The 19,986-nt window shown below is 37.8% G+C and overlaps 1 protein-coding gene across 1 annotated transcript in view; it reads right to left on the bottom strand.

Annotated features, from left to right (window-relative positions):
• LOC121630218 (ephrin type-A receptor 5) overlaps window positions 1–16,862 on the bottom strand; it is a 73,934-nt gene extending 57,072 nt beyond the window's left edge. The window contains exons 1-3 of the mRNA XM_041970368.1: window positions 16,478–16,862; window positions 11,881–11,945; window positions 730–1,447 (exon numbers count right to left, since the gene is read on the bottom strand). Of these exons, the coding sequence (XP_041826302.1) occupies window positions 730–1,447; window positions 11,881–11,945; window positions 16,478–16,577 (883 nt within the window). The 5' untranslated portion in view covers window positions 16,578–16,862. The remainder of the gene's footprint in view (window positions 1–729; window positions 1,448–11,880; window positions 11,946–16,477) is intronic.
• Between the last annotated feature and the right edge of the window lie 3,124 nt (window positions 16,863–19,986).

The raw sequence follows: 19,986 nt of genomic DNA, 5'->3' as shown, positions 1-19,986 counted from the left end.
AGGACCTGAGATAAATTCTTTAGTTCAACGAATGAACCTATATAATTTACCAACAGGTTTTCAAAAGATAATCACTCAAAATACCAAAAATTCCTGTATTATAAAGCTTTATGCTTCAGCTGTTCTCTGGATTCTAAATGTATCCATGGCATTCAGAGCTGCCCTGGGTGGCACAGGTAGAGTGAGTGAAAGTCAGAAAATTGAGTAATTCAGAAGACAGTAAAGAGGAAAACTGGAGATGATGGAAGCAGAGAAAAACACAGAAACCCTGGGTGCCCGTGGAAATGGCAGTTAAGGTCGGCGGAGGGAGTGTTTGGGCACGAGCCGAAGCAGAACAGTTGCTTTATGAGAGCAGCAAAGTGCTGCAGGGCTTCGGGGAATACCCTCCACTAAGCAAAGCAGAAACACAGACTTGCAAAGACATACACACACACACAGAATAAGAAACACTGTTAGTAAAAAAATAAACAGATCTGTGCACGCTCAAGCACACAGTATTAAAAATAAACATGCACATGGGTATGAAAATAAACACAGGATGAAGATGGCAACCAAAACAAACATACACAATGTGCACTCACAAACATAGGAAGATAGAAAACTGGAAGAATGGACAACAACAAAAAAGTTAGATAAAAGAAAAGCATAAAAGGCTGGATATTGTTAAATTATTTAAGCCACTTAGAAAGTGAAATGATCATTAGTACTACTTAATCTTTCCCCTCTCACCTTGACAAGATCCACCAATTTCCTCAAATCCTGGTTTGCAAACACATTTTCCAATGGGCACCAGCCACTCCCCCTCGGTGCTGCAATGCATCCGGGGAGGCTCATAGGGCAGGGAGTTATTGATGCAGTGGCCCACGACTTCCACTAGCTGCGATGCTTCCGATCCTGGGATGGTGTCAGGAAACTCGGCCAGGCTCTTCACCAAGAACGGGCAGCGTTTGTAGAAAACCCGCACCGACACCAAAGCGATGCAGGCCCCTAAATCCTGAAATGCCAGGAAGAAGCCTTTCCGGGTCAAAGGACCTAAATCACGGACTTCGGTGTTGAGCTTCATCACGCGGTCCCCCAGGTCCAGCTCGGTGAAGCTCTCATCCGCCGCTATGGTGTCAATCTTGATGTATCTGCTCTCCTTCATTGCCCTGTCTTCCTCGTCTGTCATGCCAACATCATCTCTCATCTCTCCATCCTCCATTTCCTCCTCATCACCGTTCGTTTCATAGTAATACATGTTAAAAGTCTCCTTGCAGGTCCCAACCCCTCCAGGTAGACTATTGCAGTCTCTCAGGGTGAACTTGAGCTCAATGTATACTCGCTGGGCACCCTCAGTCAGAATCCAGTTGGTGTGGAGCCAGTTGTTCTGGTTCTGCTCCATCACACGACATACTTGGTAGGTGTGGATGGGGGCGTAGTCCTCATCAACTTCCCCGATCTCCTCCCACTGAGGTAGACAGAAGATAAAAGGCTGTTAGACACAGTCCATTTACTTAAAATCATTTAAGAAATGTTGAGAAAGGTTGTCCATTGACAAAATTTGCTAATTAGCTTTAATTAGCATAAAGATCTTTTTTTCTCTGAGTTTTTTTTTGGGTGAACATTTCTGGCAACTGAGCTAAACTCAATCTCACGGATGTTATTTGCTTCTTTTAAAAAGAAAAGAATGGTCCCAAACTGTGACAAAATGCCCATTTCTAAGACCTCACTAAATTACCTGTAATTAAACTTCTCTAATTTTGTTCTGCTTCACTTTATCAGCGTTGGCCTTTGCAAAAATAATGTCCAAATGTTGTACTGTAATCTGATAGGTTTAGAGCTACAGCTGCATCTTTCTAAAAAGGGAAATTTATGTTCATCCTAAAAGGGTATTTTTTTTAATGCAAGCCTGAAACTTTTTAATTTGTGCAATGTGCCATCCATACCTATTCTTTATCTGTCAACATATATAGTTGTTGCAGACATTTACTACACAATAGACAAAGGGCCTGAAGGGCTGATATCATAATTATCATTAACACTGGTATATTGTGACGTCCCTGCTTTCTCTCACTGCTTACTATACTGCCATGATTAAAATGTGGCCACAAATCCTACTTTTTTCTTTTTGTCAGAAGTTTTATCACTTTCAGATTCATGTTGAACAGCATGGCTATTTTAACTAGACTTTACATTGTGCCCATTCATTTAAATAGGTTTTGAGGAAATATGTGCCTATATACTAGAGCACAAGCAAGCATGTATTATTATGAATAAGTATCAAGTCTGTGCAAGGAAACATATCCAAATGAAAACTTACATTCAGGGTTGAAACCCATGGAAATGCAGTATAAATGAGCAACAAATGAGCAATGCATTTTCTGAAAGGCTTAACAGTGGTGAGGAAATGAAAAAAATAAAAGTGTGCATTCATGTGTGTATGTGTGTGTGGGGGTATAGATAGAATAATCCTCATCCCTTCCACCTCATTTCCTCCAACTGCAGCAGATAGAGAGGAATAAGATGGTGTTAAAGGGTATGTATGAATTTACCATGAAGGAGGGGTGGGGCTCGTTAAAGCAAGAAGAAGAAAAAGTGCACTGATAATTGTGTTAATCTGTATGACCATACCTCCAAAACTCTGTGTGTGCATGTGTGAATCCATTCCTGCGTGTGTGTGCATATATGTAAATTATTCTGTCAGCAAAAAAGTGTATGTGTGTGGATCTACATCCATGCCTGTGTCTCTAAGACAGCAGCATTAATTCCCACTGTGGGTCTCCTGGGATGTGGCTATTATCTGCATCACTAGCACTCTCCCATGGCTAATACAGCCGCTTCATCATGTCACCGTAATATGGCCAGAGGGACCAGACTATGATCTGGTGTTATAGCTTAATAGCCCATATTAATCAATCCTTGCTGAAGCTGTTGTGTACAACCTTCTGTCTTTGTCTTTTCTCTCTGCTCTCCGTCTTGTTCTCCATCTGTCTGTTTTTAGGTCCTCCCTACTTGAGTCTTTTGTTTTATGGTTATAATTATTCAGTTACTGAACCATTTCCAAATTAATGTGGGCATTTACTTATTAAGCATTTGCATATTGCTAAATGGACAACATGCAAATGCCAAACTGTTTATGTAGATGTATTTATGCTTGTGAACTTTTATCCTTGTGAGGAAAAATTGTACTTTTCAGATAAGTAATGACATTTTGATCGTTATGTAAACTACTAATAGCCACTTGAGGTTTAACACTTTGTTTCTGAGTTATGCTTCAGCTTCAATACAATTGTATTAACAAAGGTCCTCACAAGTATAGACACACAATCTCTATGTGCTGGTCTGTGACTGAGCCCACCGTTTCTTTCAGACGACTTCAGCCCAGTCAGTTCCAGTGTAGACATTAAGCCTCTTACTGGTTAGATCACACAGATCTACCAGCCTGCTCTGAGCTTTACACGGCTTACACACACACACACACACACACGTGCACACACATAGCTACCAGTTATTATTGGTATCCTAGCAGGAAATTGAACAGATGACCTCCTCTCCATTTTGCCCAGAACCAGATGGGTTCAGTATCTGTGTATGGAAGTGAGGCTCAGATCTTATCTCTTTTTTTAAAAGTGTTTGATTATACACGCAAATAGGACAAGATGCTTGCATGCGCAAACTCTTTCAACTGAGTCATCAAATATTTCACACAACCTATTTGCAAGCAAACATTCTTTTAAAGGAGCCAGAAACACTTCAAACACAAGTTAGCATAGCAAGAAATGGAATTCTTGATATAAGAAATGGACTACTTTGTCTATATTTGTTTTTCTTTTGGCAACAACCAACAGAGAAACATGTTTCTTGATCACTACAGTATGTGCATAATGAGTTGTTGCGTCCTCACATGTAAAATACACACAAAGCTCCATACCCACAGCGAGGTGACATTCTAAAATTGCATGTCAGGACCACCCATGCTGCTACGTGAGGCGCTGAGGAAAAAAAAATATAATGGCATACTGCTGATGGTAATCGGCAGTCTCAGCTAATCATAGATCTACTCCTGCTGAGACTGCAGTTCTTTCATGGGATATAGTTGTTCATTTACTATTTGTTCTATACATTATTTCATAATCTTTTCCCCCATGAGCAATTTACCTTGAAAGACTACATTTGGTTAATTATTAAAAAAAACTAGAATATAGGTAAATGTTTGATTTAATGTAAACAAGGAAAAAGCCAACAAACTGAATGAGTTTTTAGTGATGGTAAGTGGTCCAAATAAACAACAACCACCTCATCCATCCTTAACCTCTTAGTCACCTCTGCATCCTCTCTTCTCAAATGCGCAACTACCCCTATAGGCATCCCTGCAGCTCCTCCTTAGTGTGTGTGTTTAGTTTTTCCTGACTATTAAATGTGTGGGTGCATTTCTGTGAGACACATCCATCAGCAGACCCCCTGTGGCTGCGCTGAGTGCTCTCCTGGCTCTAATTCTATAAAGCTGTCTCCAACTTATTATTACCACACATTACCGCTGACCATCGTGACACTGTAATAGAACTGTCCCTTTTGCTTATAAGCCTGACAACACTCCCACTCCCCTTCCACATGTCTGCGGTCCTCTCATTCATCCCTCTTTTTTCTCTCAATCTTGTATCTTAATTTCAGCCGTGTCTATCATCATTTCCCCTTTGTGTCCTCTATTCTTCCATCAATTATCAAATCTCAAGTCTAACCTAGAAACACTACTCGACTGCTTCTTCCCTTCTCCTGCTATCTTCTTTCCACATTCCTCTGACTTCTTGTCGCCTATCCTGTCCTTGGTTTTCTTGTCTTCTTTTCAGTTTACACTTTTCCTCTCACTTCCTCTTGCTACATTTGTAAACATTCACCATTCTCTTACGATTGTCTGTTTATCCCTTGAACTCCATCTCATCTTCCAGCCTTTATGGAAGTGTATCGCACAAAGAACAGGAAAAATAAATAGCACCAGCAAATGTTAACAAGAAATCCCTTGGCAAACATCTCTTGAGCTGTTCAAAGAACAGCTATGATTTTCTCATTAGTGACAGAGTTTAGGGTCCTGAAGTACACCTCAGCTGTCATCTATCCTTGGGTATCGTTTAGCATATCTGCCCAACCCTTGACTTGAGTTTTCACAGTGCGCTCGCACCTTTTGACGCTAGCCTGCTCCCGTTTCAGTCAACTGAGCACAGGGTAGGTTCCAGATGAAAGAGAGCATCATAACTGGCTGCTCGGCCAAGCAAATCAACGATTACATCAATTTAGTGTGGTTTCCACTCATATTCAGTTCCACCTTCTTTTTTTTTTTTCTTGTTTCATTGTCTTGCACAACTTAAGGGCTGTGGGCCTAGAAGTGAAAGTATGAACCAAATCATTCATCACTTTTCAAGCTTATCTGAAAGATCTAAATGGTGGCTCTGAAACATGCAAGTTGGTGATGATAAAATAATTAGAATGTGTAGCAGCTATAAGCAAAGTTTAGAAAAATCTATCCCAAAGTTTTACTACATTTTTATAAACTTAACCAAGTTTAATCTACTGTACAGTGTTAGTGTTATTTAGTCTTTTTTTTCTTCTCCAAAGCTTTCTAGAAGCAAACAAGCTTCACAGTCACTGTTATTTAGGAAATATATTTTACATGTTTAAATTAGGTGTGGGACTCGATTAAAAAAAATAATTACAAGCTTTGTAATTAATTAATCTCAATTAATCCAATTTTAATTGCATAACAATATTGGCCCCAAAAAACAACATTATTTAAATTTAAATGGATTTTAGTAGATGAGTAAATCAAATAATAGACACAAACATTAATATAGTAAACTCAAGCTCTAGTTATCTCTGGAAAATGCATTTAATTGCATTTCAATTCCAAACAGTATAAAATGAAGTAGAAAATATCCTTGGCCCAAAATGAACAGACCTACAGTTAAAGTGTTGTTTTACGTAGTTTAACTAACAGCTCCAGCTGTTCTCTGATTAAAAGTATATAACATGTTACAGTATTTTTAACTTTTTAAATGTTTTCGTCCACACTCTTTAATAATAGACATTAATATCTGACGATAAGCCAAGACGGGATGAGCTAGTGTCAACCTTGTGCGTTTCATTTTTAGTCTGGTCATGGAGGAGAGGTGAACGTCTCCTGCTCTGACTGCAGCTGTGGGGGCTAATGGACGGTGGAGGGGCCTGCGGAAGTGCTGCTCATTGAGAAGAAGTAAACTATACATGCTTTCACATCAGTTTCCAGAAGTCTCCTGTAACACCAGAAAAAGTCTCTAGATTTGTTGCTAGCTGCTTCTTTGAGAAAGAGTCATTAGACGGGTCTGAAAACTCACTAAATATAGCACTAAAGTAGTTAAAATAGCAACACTGACTTAAGGTGTGTCCCAGTTCAGGGTCTGCACACTTCAGAGTGTGCAGACTACGTAGGCTACAGAGTCCTCCTACACACTTCTTAGTCCGCTTAACATTCGTGAAATGGGACAGAACAAGAGCAACAACACAGGACGCTGAATCTGTTAAAACCTCTGAAATTACTCATAGGACACTTCAGTGGACGTTAAGACAGACCAGTAAAACCGACAGTAAAAAAAACAAAAAAAACAAAACATGTGCACTGACAAACGTTCCGTGTTGCTTCGAATGCAAACTGAGATTAAATGTTACAATTTTTTTAACACAATAATTTTTTTTTTAATTAATTACAATAAACTTGTTAAAGTCCCATCTCTAGTAGTAAGATGGTAAGTTAGCTTTGTGTCTTTGCAGGTTTATATATATTTTTTTTTAGACATTAGCTTATCACCTGTCACCCACTGTGTTTGTGTCTTTATTTGATTAAATGTTTAACACAACAGTTAGAGTGAAAGAAGGCCACACAGCACATGGAATTTGTCTTCCTTTGCAGAGATGTTCACAAGTCCATTTTTTGCAAGTCCAAGTCACTTTTAGTTGTAATGGGTAATTTGTCATGTCATTAGAAGACCGCACTATAATATCCAAGGAATTTACAATTCGTACTCACCCTTTATGTACCAGCATTTAGTAACAGCACTGATCTTTAGCTTAAACTGACAAAAGCCCTGTCCCTGTCATCTGGATAATTTCTTTGCTTTACTGAATTCAGCAAACTTGTAGATGAACATGGAAATTTATTTAGATTTGGTAAATATGTTTTTTTAACATAACTTATCCAAAAGTTTTTATGTGTAAAAAAATCCATCTGGACCCACAGTGAAAATACTGCAGTTCATAGCATTTTATCAGGTAGAGAGGATGGCCAATATGCTGTACTTTAGTGCAAGATCACCAACTGTCCTGCAGGTTTTAGACATTTCCCTGCTGCAACACACTTGATCCAAATGGCAACTTGTCGTCAAGTTCAGCACAAGCCTCTAGATGACCCGTTAATAATTTGACTCAGGTGTATTGCAGCAAATAAACACATACAATCTGCAGGACAGTGGCTTAGCAGGTCCACAGTTGGTGATCACTGCACTACTAATGCACCAGGAAAATCTTAAAAAAAAAATAAAATTCAAAGGGTCAATGTCATGTGATAAGCAGCCCACCCAATATTCAAGTACATTCTTCTCTAGTGCAATAAAACGAGAAGTTATAGAGGTGATAGATAAGAGAGCTGACACCGAATATGAAGTTTGTAGAAGAGGGCTGATCTAAGATGCATCTCTATGTGGAAGCGAACAATTTTTGCATCAGTGTGGTGATGGAGAATAAATTCTGAGAATGCAGCCAGCACAAAATTATAGTCTACAACTCTGAATTAGTGATTTTCTCGATGGACTGGGCAGAAAAAGGTGCAGTTATAACAGCATGTTGCATTCAACTAGAGATGCACATCAAAGACGAGGAGCCAGCAAAATATCAAACAAGAAGTTTGCTCCAATCTTACGCTAATACTTAACATGGCAGAGGAAAACATAATGTGCAATCAAAAGACAACTTTGGATTTTGTGAAGTTCTTAAAAGAATGAATTACATACAACAGACACAGTGTATAAAATCTGCTTTACTAAATATTGTTTTTTTAGTAATACAACTAAGACAGCATAGGGAACTATGTTAACCATTTCCACTCTGACTCAGTAGAATAACAAAACACTTAACTATGATATCTAACTCTGAGAAAAGGAAAATATCTTCCAAATCTGCAGCAGCTTTCATAGCCAATGATCTATATACTTATGTGGTGGTAGAAAACTTCTGGATTTCAGAAGACCTTGGAGTTGCAATGTAAGCTTCCATCACAAACAAAAGCCCAGGTAATGCACTCTGTATGAAAGCTAGTCATGTAGTCATTGGATTTGTGCATTTTAGAGGTAACTGACCTTAATGTAATATACAGTAATCAGGAAGGTCACTTAGACACTTAGAGTACATTTAAAATTTGTAGCTTTTCCCTCCTTTTTCATTAGACACTAATCTGCTGTTTGAAAATGCTAAATAAAAATGCAATCCAGACTGGGGTGGGCATTATGGCCTACAATTATATTGAGATATTTTTTAGGCTTTATCGTAATACACATTTTATATCTCGGTAGTGCTTTCTCTGCAAAGAGTTTGAAACCAGGCAAATCATACTTTGGGTCAAGTGTCTTTATGAAATTTCTGAAGCCATGTCTTTGGTGATGCATTTTGTTACTGCAGCCATACCTCTTTTTGGCTAAGTAGGTTGACGTTTTCTTCTGTGTGGGGGGAGATGTAACAATGCAGACTTTGAGATATTCCTCATGTTGTATTGGATGAAGTTGCAGGGGGTGAAACAATGTGTGGTACTGCTGCCTTTTGTGGCATGGTTTGAAAGCACATATTGCAGGTAACCTTGTTTTATTTAACATTTTCCTTGTGAAACCTGAACCACTGCCAGGTGATAGATCCAATGATGTTTATCTTCCGAACCAGTTCGTCCATTTTACATTTAACTTCTGTGTCTGAACACACACAAACTTGCTCAATGCATGAACTTAGACTTTCTGTTGCAATCAAGTGATCTCACACTTACATATTGCCCAAGTATTTGTTAGTGTAGGCTCACTTGACCGGAGTGGCTTTCTCCATGCTTCTTTTTCATCTCTAAAACATGCATTTAGGAGATAGATGGCTACAATGAGAGTGGCATTAGGAGAGAGAGTCAGAGTAACCAAACTATGAAGACAATCATATGTAGATGGCTTATATTACCATGGCAATTTGTACTCAATGGTCCAACTACTTGGAATACATCAAGTATATTTGATCCATCTTTCATATATAACTAAACATTAAAATGCATTTTTAGATGAGCTGATTCATTTGCAGATTAATCACAACTGAAACAAACTGTGAGGCCAACAAAGAATCACAGCTCTAATTTATATGTACATGGTAAAGCCCTTATTTTACCTTATCTGGCTTAAAAGCAGGTTTCAGTGACTTTCAAAGAACTTCTAAGCTTTGGAAGGGTAAAGCTGAAGGGAGCACAAAGCAGAAGAGAGTGCAGAGAAGCAGTGGAATGAAATGACAAGCTGATGAAAAGAATAAGAAGAAAATGAGATGAGAAGGAGTCAAGCAAATGTTTGGGGATAGGGAAAGGAGAAGGGAACAAAAATAGGACCTGAACCAAAGGTAAAGGAGGAGAAGTGATGAATATGAGAACAGGCAATGAAGCAGAGACAAACCAGGAATAAAACGAACCATCTGGAACATGAAACTTAAAGTAATAAAGACTTTTTGTCCCTTTTCCACAACTTATTCAGCCAAGACTGGAACTGTGAATGTATGTGTTTGTGTGTGTGTGTGTGTGTGGAGTGTGCTACAGATGGTATGCTATTGTACAAACACAAATTATATCAGCCAACTACAAAAAAATACATGTTTTTCAACATGCCAAACAGAGGATTATCTATTCTATCAGACATGTTTGTTCTGTGTGTTGGACTACAAATTAAATATTGGAAAACATTATTACCTGAAGTGCAGCTGAATACAAATGGCTAATTAGGATATCATTATGAGATCTTTAATATGTTTTACCATGAGTTTTATTTCCTCTCCATCTCCCATGAATGTAGTTAATAATGCAGCCAGACTGTTTGAAGCGCACACACACACAAAAGTACATCATAATCACGTCTTCATTAATATTATTGCACATACGCCTGCTTTTGTCAGCACAATCGCTCCCATCTTTATACTGTACAGCCAGAGAGTGGTGCTTTGAATGTTCAGAGCTGAGAAAACACTAAGGTCAGCACTACTGTCTGCTGGGTAAAGCTGCATGTTTGCAGAGAGGAGCTACAATATGAACGATTTTTCATGTGGATCAAACGGATCCATGCACGATCTTTTATTTAAACCAAACACAACATAAACTCTAAAGAGGTTTGAACGTTTGATTTTATCGAGAAAAGGTGGACAATTTAGATGAGAACTGTTGTTTTTTGAGTCAAGGTTACACTGAAACTTCAGAATACCCAATAATTCTTTAAGCCCCATTTCTTCTTCATTAAACTACAGTATATTATAGCATAAAGGTACATTTTTACAACTCTAGTAAGTCATTCTCTAATTAGCCTTCACTATGGGAATACTTGGAAATGGATATTCAGTTCCTGGCTTGAGAATAATATATTCCACGGTGACTTTCAATATCTTATTCATGAATTCAATTTGCCCTGATAATGAAAAGAAAGTTCCTGGAAATTAAATGACCTTTAACCTCAACAAACACAAATGAAGCACTTGAACTTTATTGCAAAAAAAATTTTTAAAAAAGGGGAGCAATGCAATTCTAAGTTACCTGAAGTGTACAAGAAACAGCTTTTAGACTGAGAAAAATTATAATGTTTTGGTATATAATAATCTGCTAACTTCATCCGATGGATCTTCTGAAACTATTGTAAATTCGGTTCTGAATAACTTAATAAAACAAACAAAACATGGACTTCTTAAAAAAGGAAAGTAGCAGTATGGTCGATGACAAGTTTCCACAGCGGCTACAAATATAAAACATCAAATTTAGGCCATGTCCCCACTCAGATGAGTTTAGGTGTCTCCATTTCATCCACATGATAATGAGGTTTCAGGAGCCCAAAAATGTTTATTTTTTAGATTGGGTCCCAAAGTGAATAAAACCAAAAATGCCATTGTTATGTTTCCGTGTTAACAACCCATAAACATAACCCCATCTCTCCCTTAACCCCCATTACACAAACCCTGCTAACATCTAACAGCAACGGCGAATTACAGTGTTGTGTTTGTGCTGCAGAAGCTCCATAACATGAAATGGTTTTAAAACTTCTCTTTCTCATCAGTCCACACTTTTGTTTCCTTTTTAGATCTCCGCCATCTTTGTTTGTTTGGGCGGCGTGGATCAGTGGGTAGAAAGGTCGTCTTGTAGCCTGAGGGTTGCCGGTTCGATCCTTGGCCTGTCGAGCTCATGTCGAGTTGTCCCTGAGCATGACACCAAACCCCAAATTGTTCCTGATTGGTGGTGGTTAGTGCCTTGCATGGCAGCTTCCGCCACCAGTGTGTGATTGGGTGAATGAGAGTGCTTTGGGTATCATTCCAGGTACGGTAAAGCGCTATATAAATACAGACCATTTACCATTTTAAAATCACACAAGTTTATGTGTATCATCTCTAATCCTGCTTTTGTTGCACTTCTGTGGCAGTTACCCCTTACAGGCCTGACATACTGTGTTTTCACTGGTTTTGAGTGGACAAACACATTTCTTGAAACATTTCCGTCTTTACAGAAAACATTTTTTTTTTTAACTATAAAATTAAGTCTATCCCTTTGTAGATGCAGAGTTACTTAAATCTGACTTATTCAAAGATAACTTCACATGTCTTAGAGATTTTTATACTCACCCCATTCTTCGGATAAGCCACCCATCCTAGGTCTCCCATCACCGAGCGAGAATCCAACAGGTTCACTGTTAAAAGTTAAAGAAAATTTTTTTTTCTAAAATATGCATAAAACAACCACAAAAAAATATCATTTATAAAAACAGAAAAGACTAAGTGTATCTGCTCTTTGTAAAAGCCACCATCAAATACCAAATCCGCGTGATTCCCAGTCTAGTCATGCACTTATGGCATATTGTGGGGATGTTTGTGTTTGTCTCTCTGTTTTATCTTCACTAATGTTGTCAAGATAAAAACCATTTACACTCATCAAGTAATCAACTAAAGAAGGTCAGGGCTTGTTGCAGGTGCATCACAATTTGATTTGAGAGTTTTTAAATGGACAAACCCTTAATGACAAAATGAGGCTTTGGAAGTACCTTTTGAAAGCTTCACATTTATTCTTCAGCTCAATCTTAGTTCATGTGAAATGATTTTTATTGATGTGCATTTGTCTAAATTAACGTCCAATTAAAAATCTATTTCATTAGATTGGAATTTGCTACTAGTTTGAGTGTGTATGTGTGTGCTTTTTACTTTAATACAGATTGTTTTCCCCATTTTGCATTATATTGTTTTACTTGTATTAGTGTGTTCATTAAATGTTCAGCAGCCTTTATAGCAAAAACACATCTTCCTTACCAGAAACTCAATTTTTTTTACACAATTCAGTGTCTTTCAAAACAACTTGTAACTCAGATTTAACCATTAAAAAGCCTCCTTGCTCAGCCTCTTAGCTGAAAGCAGTCAAGTGCAATTACTTGACCACTCCACTCCTCAAAACATGTTTCCATCTCCATCTGTGCAGTCCTCTTTAAAGTGAAATCTCCTTTTTTTCCTTTCACTACAGTCTGAACTCTCCTTCTACAACAAAGTAGGTAATATTATATGTTGGGACTACAAAGTGACCCAGTCTTCCAGCTGCAACATTTTCTCTGCTGGTCGGTTGGTTAGCTCAATGCATGTCAACACAAGTCCGGGATACATTAGGCAGTTAATGAATAGTCGGTTCCCATCATAAACGTGTTGGCTGTGGTAGAAATAGGCAGGTGTAATGACTTAAGTGACTTTGACAGAGGCCAAAGACTTATTTCCAGATGACTGGGTCAGAACAAACTCCTAGCCGCTGTTTACCTAGACCCTCATAAATCACATGAACGCATGACGCATCTCTTCTATGACAGCCTGTATATGTCTTTGTTTGCTACAGCTTTAAGTGTTGTAAAATTAAGTTCTCTCAGGCCGGAGTTCAGTTTACTTTATCTGCCCTAAGATAACGTCTGTGCTCAAAGTGTGCAGAGTGTACTTAAACAATGAAAGAGAAAGTCTACGATAATGATCTTTTAAGCCTTTAGACTTGCATGTAATGGGAGAAGCTAAATAGCTAGTCATTTGACCACCAACAGACATAAAACACCATCTTAGCTGCAGTGTAATAATGACAGAAGTGATGCACAAAACATCCAAGGATTAGGATTTTTGTAAATTCATAACAATGGTTTATTTTATTTTTTGGTAATTCTTCCTGCTTATTTTAAAACCTACTATACGAACAAGCTGTGAATGTAAGATTAAACTAAAATACACTTGTGTAACCCCTCCCCACATACACACATTTTACTGGTTCCACCGCTCTGTACAGAATAATAAAAGATGTCCTTAGGAGGTGATTAGACAACTAATTAGGCCATAAAGAAGAGATAAGTGATACTGAACTAGATCATAAGGGACATGTTACCTCCTTTACTCTCTCTTGCTCTCCAAGGATCAAACCAGATACATGTTAGCATGCATTACTAAAAGTCATCATCACTGGATGGCTGAAATAACTTTAAAGTCTTAAGTGACAATACTTCAAGGATACATATTTTAGATTTGCTGAAGAGTAAGTGGATTTGCAGCTTTGAAAAAATTGACAAAATTCAAAAGATTAAACTAAATATACATTCTGAGACACAAGGCTGCTGGTATTTATTAGTAAACTGGACCCTTGACACTCTTACAGCAGAAAATAGCCTTTACCTACATTCGCATTGAGCCCTAATGCAATATTTTAGCAGAAACCAATGTTTACAGTACACACCAGCTCATTTCTTCAACATATTGTTTCCTCCTTCCCTGTATCTGTTGATATTTAACTGTAGCATTTACATGCTGGCTTTGATCGCTTTGGGTTTAATGGCCTGTTTTTACATTTTAAAAAAAGCAGACATCCACTTCCCTCAAGCCTGTTGCTATATTTCTATCAGATTCCAAGTTTCTTTATTGAAACTGTAACCAAAAAGCAAGTAAAATAATGGGTTTTTAACAGTCCTTAGTCTGAGGGCTCATATTCTGCATATTATCACCAGACAATCAAATTAATCAGACAAAACAATGATCCACAGCAGATGTGAGGCAGCTGGCTCCGCATTCAGACATACTCTGAAATTGATCAATTTAAATAAGAATGGATTAGCTTCAGCAGAGGAAATTTATCAACTTGGCAAAGTGTGCACAATTTCCCTTAAAATCATTCATCAGCAGATACATCACTGCAAGGAAATAATCCCCACTGTCAGAAGTCCTTAAATTCAATAAAAAAGATGTTTGTTCCTGCTAATTTGTCCCTCCTTCCAGTTTGATCTAAGCAAAAGCTGAACTTTAAATGAAAATTAGCTACATGAGGCAAGTATGTGATGAAATTTAAGGACATAATCTGTTGCAGAGCATCAGTTTGTTTGTAACAGTAAGTTCAGCTCATATTAAAATCGGGAAAAAGTCCAACCCCCCCCCCCTTTTTTTTTTTTTTTAACAGTTTAAAATGACAATAAATAAGTAAAATGAGAGAACAGGCTTGTTCAATTATTGGCTTAACTTTCCTCTCCAGTTATGCGTTCAATTGTATGATTATCAATTACAATGCAAACATGTGCCAAATCAATCTAAAGTTTGCAGTGAATGGCAGCTTCTGGCAAATCATTTTTGAGGGATGAGCCACTGAACAGTAATATTTTATATGCTTTGTTAGCTCATGACTTTTCTAGTTAAATTCCAGAAGGAGGCAAAAAAGAACCCTTGTGTGAAACTAAAACATGTTTTTATCAACATGTTGGGAAGGAAAAAATCTGAGGAGAGGCTTGATAATCAGAGACGACGACGAAAACAAAGGGTGACTAATTTCAGGATGTGAAAGATCAAATGCGGTTGTGTTTTTTGTGGCTGTCTCTTAATCTTTATTCAACACAGCCTGGTGATTAACCTTAACCAAAGGTGTGTTTTAACAACATGGGGATTTAGGTATATCTTAGAATTGTTATTGCTGCTAAAGACAGATTCATCTGAGTAACCTAAAGGGATAGATTTTACTTGTAGGACCATGTTTCTTTCATGGAACAATGAAAATGGTATTTTCACCTAACTAAAGTGCTGTTTTAGCCTTTTAATCCAGAGGACACAGAGACAAAGACAAAGTAGTTGGACTTTATGGGCTGCAGAAGGATGCCCTGCAAACCCCCACCAGGAGACTTGATTGTACTATGGTCACACATTAGGAGTCACTTTTGTAAATCTAAACTTTGACCACATAAATCTGTCATGTGCAGAATAAGCAGGCTGATGAATGTTCTCCAGTTCCCGGATAATGCTCTCTCATTAGCTTCTAACAATACTATTCATCTGACTCTTTTCAAATACTGGTCACTGTGCAAAATAGCGTGGGAACAATATCTGACACACTGGTTAATACCTCTATTTCTTCCCATTTAGTTTAATATTTAAATTACTTTACAGTTATCCACATCCCAGATTCAGTTGGGGACATGCAAATGTACATCAGCTCAAGCAAATCTAAGAGGGTACAAATTAAACTATTAACATCTGGCAACTATGTATCGCCTGCAAAAGATCTGAGCTATCTGTCTGCTATGTAGGACTATCTCAGAATGCGGCTTTCAAAAGGCTGCAAACTGCATCTTCAAAGACTGCTTAAATAAACTAGACCAGTTTAAAATTAATAGGATAACCAGCGTCCCAGTAACAGTTAGAGGCAGCATCACAAAAAAAAAATAGAAAAGCCGGGACATCGATTTAAAATCCCTGACATTTAGCCTCAAACTAATCAAAGCCACGTCAAGAAGATGTGAATCCCCGTAGCCTTTTCAGAAAACAATAATGCAGCACGTAAAGGTCATTGTGATGCACTAATATGAGCATTTTACACGCTCCACGGGAAAATGTTTGAGACTGATCCACAGATTTTCGCAGCTCTCTGCGCGTCTGTCGGCGCTGGCATGTCTTTATAGGACTGGTTATCAGAGAGACAGACATGTTCTGTTCAAAGGTCCTTTTTAATTCAGTTTTTATCGTGTCGGAACACAGAGTCATTAGAGGCTTGTGAAACAACGCTGTCATAAATTCACCTGCTCAAACAATTCTATAAAGGGACTTTTTTCTGTTAAATGAGGTTAAAGCCGCGTAGACTCATAGTGCACTTGATACAGCAGCATCTTAACCGAAGACTTTTCAGTACCAGTTAAAGCCCAAACGGGCACACACAGTTGGTGTCAGTGCATCGTATTACCTTCATTTGCGGGGATGCACCACGCTCCAAGCAATACCAGACTCAAAGCCCATGTCCATGCCACCAGCCGAATGCCACAACTCCACCAACGAGATTGCATGGCGCATCCAAAAAGAAAAAAAAAGAAAAGAAAATCAGAACCGGTGACAGCAGCAGATTCTTTTTACAAGACAACAGTTTCGGTCAGCACAAAACGGGGAAACGTGGTAGAACCATTTGTGTCGATCTACGTCCACTCAGTAAAACAGAGGCTCATGTTCCGCTGCGGCCAGTGGAGGGTAATGAGGAGCGGAGTGCGCTCCGGGTCCTGGAGAGGCGGGCAGCGAGCCAAGGGGGCGGAGTGAAGTGCAATGTCTCTCCAATCACAGAACCTCCACAGGTGAACCCCGCCACTGCAGGTCTGTTTTTTTTTTTTGTTTTTTTTTTTTCAAATGATAATCGATCACTTCTCGCTCGTCATCACTTAAGCTTAAAAAGCATTAGTTTGTGGATCTCGAGAAGTTGGTACCGCCCGCGCAGCACTCCTGCATGAACGGGAGGCTGTATGAGACGATGTGTGAACGGAAAAGATCTCCAGACCTAGTTTCACACTCTCACACAGTTGAATTACATCGCCCCTTTAAGGTTGTTGAACTTTAAATAACTGATATTCTGCAGCACAGTGCAGACTGTAGAGCCACTGGGATCATGATAAAAGAAGTAAATTACAGCAGGAATCTGTTGTTGCAGCGTCGACTGGGTTTACTTTCCACTGAAACGCCAATACTTAACCTGATGCGTGAATCCAAAGAGCAAATCCAACACCCCTGTGAGGGTTTGTGTTGTACTTTTTTAAGGGAATAATAAAATCAGCGTCTATTGGGTTGGTAACTGCAGCTCTGCAGCAAGAAACTTAAAGAAACGGAAAGAAATTATATATAGAACATTCAGACTTAAACATTAATATCATATTTTTTTCACCTTATTTTTTAGGCTACATAAATGTTCAAGATGTAATCATAGACTGTGGTCTTGACATATATATATATATATATATATATATATATATATATATATATATTTCACTCTTACAAGTTGGTGATTGGTTTGGTTTCCAGTCAAAAGGTGATATCAGTTCAAAATTATTAAGTAAACCAAAGGTAGGAAATCTGAGCAAATCAAATATGAAGTGTATAGACATTAGATGTTAAATTTTGTGTTAAATTTCCAAACATCTTGAGCATCAGGTTGGTTGATGTCAGTATTCTTGAATAAGATTATTTTAAGTTCATCTTTACAGGCCATTCCACAAAACTACCAATGATATATTAAAATCAGTCATATAACAAATAAGAAGCCAATTGAAGCAATGAAGCCATAGTACCAACTGTAATGTGATTTAAGCACATGCATCCACAAGACATTTCCAGTCATTTAAAGGTAGGTTTGACAGAGGGGTTCAGGTTGCATAATAAAATACCTTTTTTATTCTTCAGCATATTTATTCATTTGATTTAGATATTAAAACAAACAACAAAAATTCCAGAAAAAATATCACACTACTGCACAAAACACAATATTTGGCTCACATATACATTGAAATTTATGGCAATAGGAACTATATGAAGCCCCTTGTAATATTGGACAAAATATTCAGATCCATGTAAGACTGAAAAGGCTTTGATGTTCTATAGAACACATGATCTTTAGAGTTTAACAGACATGTCAAATAATCCAAAAACACACTCAGTAATTGTGCTGTGCCATTGAGCTATATATGGAGCCTTTACTGTTATCCACCTAATGAGTATACACGTTCTTGCACAGAATGTCAACAAATCATACAGACTGCTTTGTATTTGTCAGCAAAATAATTATTTATTATACCAAGCAGCATATATTTTGGATCAGTCTCCATATCCTGCCCAACAAAATTCCAAAACCTCTGTACTTTCCAACATGACCACAAACAATAAGTCATATTGGCCATCTCTGTTTTGCACTTGAGGCACATTGGTAAGTCTTGCCTGAAACTTATGTTACAATGATATGATATCCTGTGTAGGATCTCTAATTGCATAGCTTTTATTCTATTGCAGACGTTTTGCATTCTCACATTTTTCCGAGTCATGTCCCACCGAATATCAGTAATATCTATGTCAAGTTCCCTTTGACATTTTTGTTTTAAATGACAACTATTTGCAGCCTCATGCAGAAACGCTGCTTTGTCAGCAAACTCTGCTAAATGTTTTAGATGTTAATGTTAAGACCCCGGTCATGCATGGATACAGCGGATCATTCCTGCCACTGCCATCAGAATCAGAAATACTTTATTAAACCCTTTGGAATTCCTCAGGGAAATTTGTGTTTCCAGTACAACCCCATCCAATCAACCACTAGAATAAAAACTTAAAGAGCTCATTTCTGACTAACAAATAATTTATCACTTATAATTTTCAACCTTAACTCTACTTCAACAATACAGTAGTTTAAAATGATTATTAAAGGATTACTTTAACTCATTCTTGTAACAAGGAATCAAAAGGCCAACATTTATATGGCACATTTGGTCCTTATTTAGGTTCTTCAAAGTCCTTTACAGCATGTTTCTCATTTACCCATTCAAATACATACCTATAGCAACTTTCACTGTTATGTATTGTTCCATATATGCAGTATGCGTGGTGTACAAAGTATGCTACACTCTCACATGGAAGATTGCCACTCTACCTATTGATCTGTTCCTGCTCCATCACTCTAGTTTCTATAATCTTTGCTATACTAAAAAAAACTTTGTTTTGTTTTATCTTTTAATCTAACATTATTTACAAGATTTATTCACTTAATTTAAGACTTCCTATTTTTAAGGTTCTAAACGTAGTAGCTGTAGTTTTTCTGGTCTGTTTAATTAGATGGCTGCCCTGAATCAGGTTTAATATCGACTAGTTTCTCATGAATGTACTCACAAACACTTCTTTATTAAGTTTCACAGTGTTTGTACACACTTATTACAAATACACAAACACATTCACACAAATCATTAGTCGTTCTGTTCTTTTGCAGTTTTCTGGCTGCAGTGACGCATTCTTCTTGTAGTTTTTCATTTAAATCAAGCATTGGATGGTTAGGATTGCTCAAAGGAATGTCAAAGTAATTTATATTTCTGGGGACTGAAAACTCAAAGATGAGACTTTCCATAGCCTTCCACCACTTGCTTCTTGTTTGTGTCTGCTGTATTTTTTTTTCTCTTCTTCTCCTCCACTCTCTACGGTATAATTAGATTCTTTGATCACTGAGTGGTTCTTAGTGATATTCCTGTGGCTTACCCTGCTGACACCTCCCACGCTCCTTGTGTACGCACCCAGACACACTCTCACATACATGCATTGATTTATTCCTTATTTGAACAAGTTAGGAACACATTAATGTTTCCTGTGACCCCACTGCAACCTCCCATGTCAGCCCACGTTGCTGTACACTTTCCCACCTCCTATTTTTACAAAAATTGTTTTTAGCCACCTCTAATTTGA

Source organism: Melanotaenia boesemani, chromosome 19 (genome assembly GCF_017639745.1).
Source record: "Melanotaenia boesemani isolate fMelBoe1 chromosome 19, fMelBoe1.pri, whole genome shotgun sequence".
NCBI lineage: Eukaryota > Metazoa > Chordata > Actinopteri > Atheriniformes > Melanotaeniidae > Melanotaenia > Melanotaenia boesemani.
Note: the sequence above shows the minus strand (reverse complement) of the source record. Positions and strands in the feature narration are given on the sequence as shown.